Genomic DNA, 7278 nt, shown 5'->3' on the forward strand with positions numbered 1-7278 from the left:
GACAAAAATCGGCATTGAAGAAACTTTTTCTTTGGTATTTTCACCGTCAGCATTGAAGAATTTTCCCTCTGATGTCTTCCATTATGTCGTTGTGAAAGAACACGAGTGGCATCATTGTAGCGACGGTGCAAGATCTATTATCTCACGATTCTAACGCTGTATCCTCCCAACCTGTCATCGACCTCGTCGGAACCTTTCACTTTCGATGCTGCCGGATATCCTCCTCTCCTCGAGGAAGAATACATTCTCACCTGGTTCGGGCTTCGTTTGATGCATTGTTCTGGTCATCTCTTCACTGTTGAGACCATGAAAAGCCTTACGAGGTCCACAAACAACGATTTTGCCAAGGGGAATACTTTTAAGATAGAGTTCGTTGGACAATATCTTTAGCTTTGATTCTTCAGATCTAGGAGAAGGGAGAGGGAATTATACCCTCTTGATGGTATTATTAAGTATTACATTCCCTGGTCTACTTCTTTAGGATATATTCAATACTTTTACTTACTTTATTGCCTCTCACCTCTTGTGACCTTCCTTGATTTTCGTTTTTCTTTCCTTTAAAAATTTATTATTCATTAATTATATTATATTATATTATATTATATACATACTTCTTTTTTTTGTGAAGAAGAAGAATCAATGTTCTACCTCGAAAAACTAATAGAGATCATATATAAATAAAACAAATAGAAATATGTACTCGAAAAATAGGTTGCTTGTTCAGAAAAAAAGTACGCACAAAAAATCGGACGAACTTATAGCACAACCAAATGCATGTGGTTTTAATGAAATTAATTATCAAGTTCAATAAGCAAGATTTCCTGAGAAACTCTGGAAATTCTCCTATTATTATATATTCGTACTATGATCGAACTAAAGAAAACATTCGTTCCCCTATTGTTAACCAAATGTGCCCATATCCTCTAGAAGTGCTAAGCACTCTTCAGTTGATCCTACGTAATCCCATCGATCAGTCATCATGTGCAAATAATACGGAAAATATCGTTAGCTGACTTTCGCTGATGACGCTCCTAGTGGTCTCGGATAACCACTTGGAAGAGTTGAATAGATACGGTCAACACGTGGAGCAATCATTGTCAATATAGCCGTCCACGGATATGATGGATACATTCTGTGCACCTTATTGGACATGGGTGTAAATGGAGAAAGAAATTAATCCAATGTTTAATTATTACCATTAACTGTGGATTTATTACTGTTTATTTCTTTTTTTTTATTTATCAGTTCAGATTCAGTCACGTCCCACAATTGTTCACAAATACCCCGACCGCTTTCTTCAGTCCCGCTTCCTTGAATGAGGATGCGGGGTGAAACTTGGTCGGAGCCTGGCCGTCATCCAAGAGTTGCTGTGAGAGCAGTGAGTGATACCTGAACAAATAGTATATTCGAAGAGAAAAGAAGAAACGGTTCCCAAAGCGCGCACCATTTCGGAGCACAATGGATCTGGCAGCGTGGAAATCCAGAGAACACGGTGAAGAAATCCGGACACGTTTCGTGGCAAATTATTGCGGCAAAGAGTTTCTGCAGTGGTCATTTTTACAAAGAATTTTGGGAAAGACTATTTTTAGAAATCAAATTTTAAAAGATTGAAGATAATTAGAGCGTTGTAGATCTACAATATGAGAAGAAGTAGAATAGAAAAATCTGACATGCGCGTTGCAGAATAATTAAAATTTTGTTGACAAGCAATTTTCACCATTTAATTGGTGATGTGGTTGTCTTTTTCAGTTAACTTAAAAAACGGCGAAACGATCCACTCTTTTAATATGAACCTCGAAACCTCTTTTCTTCGTGAATAATTAATAAACACTTAAAGTATTGCAGCTCACTACCAAATAACTAGTCACAATACATAATTTCGTCGACCTTTAACTGAAAACTGAAGCTTTGTTTCATTTTTTTTTGCCAGTATTTGACAGTGAAAACGTCTTTGCTAGGACGCGAAAGGGAATCGTGAGGTAAAAGCAGTATGTCTTCTAAAATCTTCCCAAAAACCAACCTCTAAACTATCCTCAACTGCAAATTGTTTCGAAAATTTCACACCGGACGGGAATCTGACCTGTATACGGACCACCTCACCACCGACAGGTTGCTCGCTCAACTGTTGCCGTAGGCGCTCTCGTTGTGCTGCTATTATCTGGAATGTAGCGAGTAACATAACGTGCAAGTTTCGGACTGAACGAACCCTTCAAGGATTGATGCCTGCTTTTCTGTACTAGTAATTAGAGTTCGCTACGAAATTTTTAGGTGCCACAACGAAAACGCGAAAGTTTGTTTGCAAGCCAAAGAGTCAGAGGAATCAAATCACCCAACGAGGCAACTCTTTACACCCACAGAGGAAGAATGACGAATTGGGACAGTGTCAAGTAGATTTTATTAATCAATAAGCATATATCTATGGGCAATAACATACAGTGGATGCAAGCAGAGTTGCTTTATCTGGTAATTTCACAGATGATTCATTTTTACCCTTACATTAAAATCAGATTCACAGGTTTAACGAACTACTTCATTCAGGAAACTGGTGATTCTTGCTTCTAAAGCTTTTGATTTTGAGACTCTCACCGTTTCACATTTTCGTTATGGAATCTGTGAAGGTGCCGAACACTACCTACTGGAAGAAATCCAACATCCGAAACATCCGAGAGTGCTTAGGAATATTTTATTGATACTAGGATATTTAAGGATATAAGGAGCTTACTTTTCTTCGTTCTTCAATGTCGTTAAGTCTTTTCCGCTCTTTCTCCTCGGCTTCTTGTTTTTCTCGTTGTACTTTTTTAGCCTCCAGCATTCTTCGTTTGTCTCGCTCCACACTCTCCTTATATTCTCGCTCTTGTTCTTCTTTAATTTGACGATACTTGTGGAGTTTGTCTCTGAAAATTCCTTGATTACTACGAACTCATCATGGTAGAGATTCTTATTCTCTAAGTTCTTTAGAACAGGATTGAAGTACTCCTAAAATACGGTCGACCAAGCGACTTTTCTATCGCATATTTCTTAAGAATTTTTTCCCGTGCCGAATATCCGACGGTATCATCGGGCAATGTCCGAAAAACCAGATATCGAATACCATTAAATATCTGATAAATCCTCATAAAGTATTTTTATGCTGTTCCCAATATCAGGCTTTGTCCCATGTGAGAAAAAAGTATCCGAGGGCATCGTCGGACATTGTCGTCAACGTGTGAAGTACTCACCGTTGCTCTCTTAACGCCTTGATATCATCCTTCGTAATATCAACCGATTCTTGGAGTTTCTTGACTAAATCCACGGCAGAAATGAATCCAGAGCAACGACGCACCTTAATGAAAGCTCTTTTAAACAGCTCTTACAAACGCAGGAGAAACAGACATCAATTTACCGGACAAGACAACTCCTTACATACGTAGGAGTGCTTAAAGTGTGGTTTTATGGTTAAATTCAACAAATACACCTACGTAACACAATATATTTCACATGTTTCATTTACAAATTTAAATATAATTAATTTCCCCATTTGAACGCCGGTAATTCCTGGATATGTGGGAAATGATTCGCATTTTCTGCTGCTCTTCAGAAAAACTATGCACGTCGCAGCCAACGAGTAGGATCCAGCATCGAAAACTTCCAGCGCAGCTTTGACTCCGAAAGAAGTTCTTCACGAAAATCACGAGAAGGAAAAGAGCGTATCATCTCCCTCGTTAAGATTCTTGAATGGGAGCTTGTGAAAAATGGAATGTAAGTAGGTAACTCCTTACAGTAAACATTCGATTATCCACTCGTGGACACATCATAGTTACGAAAGGGAACTTGTACACATGCAAGTTGTACGCTACTAAAAGGAAAAGTTTTAAAATGAAGCTTCTCATACAGTATCGTCCCACCGTACCAAACAGTACCGTACTTTCCTTCTTCGGAATCACTTGCAACTCCCCAAACAATAACCTCGTTGCTAATGACGAATCTGTTGAATTCTCTCGAATTGAGAGTCTCATGAATGAGCTTCTTAGAATCCTGCAAAGAAAACTTTCTGAAATAAGTCAGCTAGGATCGAAAACGTACTGATTTTTGGTACAATTGTGTAAGCAAGAGCTCTTAAAATGATGCGATGGGACTCTCGATCAATTGTGCAGTCAGATTGCAGTTGGTGAGGGTACCACGTTCACGCAACTGTACCAGAATATACGTAGTTCGTTTTAACTGTAAGAGAAAAAAACAGAACACTAGTAAACACTAGTAACTAGTATTTTTGTCATTTCAAATGGATTCCTAATCTCACACAAGCATTTGTTTCATCTGAGGACTATTCTTTATAGAAATGTTCCACAGAATTTTTTAAATATATATTTTTCTTCAACGTTATCACTCTCGAACATTTTGAGGATTGGAAGAATTGAGAGAATAAAACAGATATTAAAGAATGTCTTGTGATGTGTTAAATGTTCTAAGAGATATGAAACCTTAACGGTATATAGAATCTTATCATAAATTGATACACTAACGGCAGTAGAAAATATCCTACACGTCTAACCTCATTGTTTGGATCGTGGATAAATACAATAAGTAACTTCACTACGCTCTTCGCTTCACGTTGAACCTAAAATTCCATTAAATTATGACTCATTTTCATCGTTCAGCCACATGCTTTGTTTTGCTCTTTATTTCATCATAATATTTCCTCTACAAAAAATTTTAAGATACTGTTGAGACCACAAGCACGAAGGACACTTGTTATGCACAATGAAGAAAGGAAAAAATGGGGTGAGCACAATTCTCACAAAATAAAATTTCAGAGTACCCTTACCGAGGGAAGAAACGGTAAATGCAAAAAAGAGGGACTCTGCTAGGATCATTGTATTTGATAGAGAAAAAATAAAATTACAAAACAAAACAAAAAGAATAATTGCCAAAAAAAAAGCAAGGAAAAAGAGCTCGGAGGAGCCTATCGATGTGTTATTGATCGATTATTGCGTTGGAAAATGATTCGAAGAAAAGGCAGAATCGCATTTTCGCTCTTTTAGGTAGAACTTGCATGCGCTGTTTTGAAAAATGGTGAATTTCATTCTAGATATATGTAAAATTTCGAAAGGTAACCGTAACACGATTAGTCTGCAAGCACTCAACTACTTTGCATAAGTGAAATTACTGTAGTCGTCAGTGTTTGCTGCCATAAACAAAGATCCCGAGTACAGCAACGACCCCACAAAGAAAATATTACTCGTTCAGTTTCCAGACCTATCATTTCTAAATTTAAGTCCTTCTTTGAAACGATTAAACCCCAATCAGTAATTTCGATCTATTGATAAAGTGCCATTCACTATTTCGATCCTTCTGAAAAAATGATAATACTCACATCATCGTAGGAGCCGTTGTAAAAATCCACAGTATGACGACTTCCAATCGCGTATTTGTTCGCATAATCGGACCGGAAATGCAACACATCTTGTCGTGAATTTTTTGGTTTCTTCGGCGCTTGGGGAAATTTGAAAGTAGAATTACGTGAGGGTAGTTCGGTAGTGGGACGAGAATTTTGAGGAATAATTGACGATGCAGAGCGTAACGTAGTGGCTGAACGTCCGAAGAACGATGGAAACATTCTGGTAAGACTAAAATCTACAGAAGCAATTCCAGTACCACCTCCACTTTCTTTCCCGTCTTCTTTTTTACTACTAACAGCAGTATGTAGTTCTATGTTCGACTCTTCGAAATCCTCTCGTGGTGTTTTCAGCGCAGAATCGGAACTTATACGTTGAGCCTCAGCAAGAATGGCTGTCACCACATCCCAATCTCTCCTGGTAGCACAATCGTTTGGTAGGGATGTGACCGAATCTTTCTGGGTCAAATCTAGGTCGCTTGTTATATTATTTAGTCGAGAGTTAAACGGTGAATGGTGCGTGAAACGTTTCCCATCTAACAGATTTCTGTTAGTGACTTGATTAGCGATTTGAGCTTCAGAACCTGCATCTGGAACGATTCGTCTTCGTTCGGGGGACGTGCATTTCCGTGAGAAGAAACCTTACCCGTGGACCTTTCATTAACCATATGTCAACCAGTCCGAGAAGGTAGACCAATCAGTTTTGGTTAACAACCAAAAATGAGGCACTACGGGGCTAGTGTCAAGTATTGAACCTCCTCACCTTATCACTGAAGAGGGGAATATAATATTGATTCCTGGAATTTTCTCCTATCTTATGACACTGAAATCCATGTGATGTTTTTCTCTTTCAACAAGGGCTGTTGTTAGCAAAATGAGAATTCAGAGTCCTATTTTGTCAGATTTAAAAGGAATAGAACAAAAAATAGGTATTAGAGGAGCAGAATTTGAGGACTCAAAGATTCAGTTAGAGTATTAAAAAAGCTAGAATTCTCTCTTGGTGGGGTTTTTTTGTATTCTCAATGAAAATGAAGCTAACGTCGCGGCAGAATTAAAATGGAACAATTATCTGCACATGTTTATGGATAGAACATTAAGGATTGGTATAATCTCTATGCAGCAGCATTCTTTTACTATTTAACTCTAAAAAGAGCTTAGTTCCGTGACCTCAAAGTCAAAAAAAAACAAAGAAAAAACTGAAAAGAGGGATTGGAAACAGATTTTCTTGGACATCTCAGCTATTCGATGAAATCATACACCATTTAAACGAATTAACGCCCCAGAGAACTTTCGATGTTTGCTATCGATGGGATCCTTCTACTGATATGGTAGGGGCGTAGTTTTTAAAGAAGGGAGCAGATACTCGAAGCAAATCCTTTAAATGCAGGAATCATAGACCTCCTTAGTATCGGAAGCCTCAGTTCGTAAAACGAGGCAACCCTTTACACCTATATGACAAACGAATTGAAGCATTGTAAGGTGAATTAGTGGTGAATTAACTCGATGAAGTAATACTTACATCCATACGAACATTGAGATACATGTTTCGCGGTTTCAATTCGTCGATTCCATTCGTGTAAAGAGAAGCCTCGTTGTCCAAATTAAGGTTTTTGGTGCTTCTAAAGCTTCTGAGTCGGATCCACAGATTCCTCCACGTTGTTATACTTGACGATTCCGTTCTAAAATCTAAAATCCACACCTACAGCTGATAAGAATTCAACATTCAGAGTTTCTGCGAACGCTGATCGTCTTCAAGCCAAGGCGTGGCAGAATGCACTACATATTAAGGGACTATGAAAACACTTATTCATTCATTGAAAATATCTGATCTGGAAAGCCAGTCAAATTCAAAGGATCATCTTCAAATACATTGAAATTTTTATAATGTGATGTAATAGCAATGC

The 7278-nt window shown here is 38.0% G+C and overlaps 1 protein-coding gene across 2 annotated transcripts; it reads right to left on the reverse strand.

Annotated features, from left to right (window-relative positions):
* Positions 1-1256: 1256 nt before the first annotated feature.
* On the reverse strand, positions 1257-6042 carry RB195_012561 (uncharacterized protein; the record flags this gene model as incomplete). Of its 2 annotated transcripts, none has more annotated exons than XM_064201987.1 (10): positions 1257-1389; positions 1445-1542; positions 2081-2158; positions 2723-2894; positions 3219-3322; positions 3759-3835; positions 3900-4014; positions 4532-4597; positions 5354-5964; positions 6021-6042. In XM_064201987.1, the coding sequence occupies 10 exons, from the start codon at positions 6040-6042 to the stop codon at positions 1257-1259; spliced, it is 1476 nt and encodes a 491-aa protein (XP_064057867.1). The 2 variants fall into 2 exon arrangements, with proteins under 2 accessions (XP_064057867.1, XP_064057868.1); XM_064201986.1 differs by having other exon boundaries at positions 2021-2158.
* Between the last annotated feature and the right edge of the window lie 1236 nt (positions 6043-7278).

This window comes from Necator americanus, chromosome V, assembly GCF_031761385.1.
Source record: "Necator americanus strain Aroian chromosome V, whole genome shotgun sequence".
Classification (NCBI taxonomy): Eukaryota; Metazoa; Nematoda; class Chromadorea; order Rhabditida; family Ancylostomatidae; genus Necator; species Necator americanus.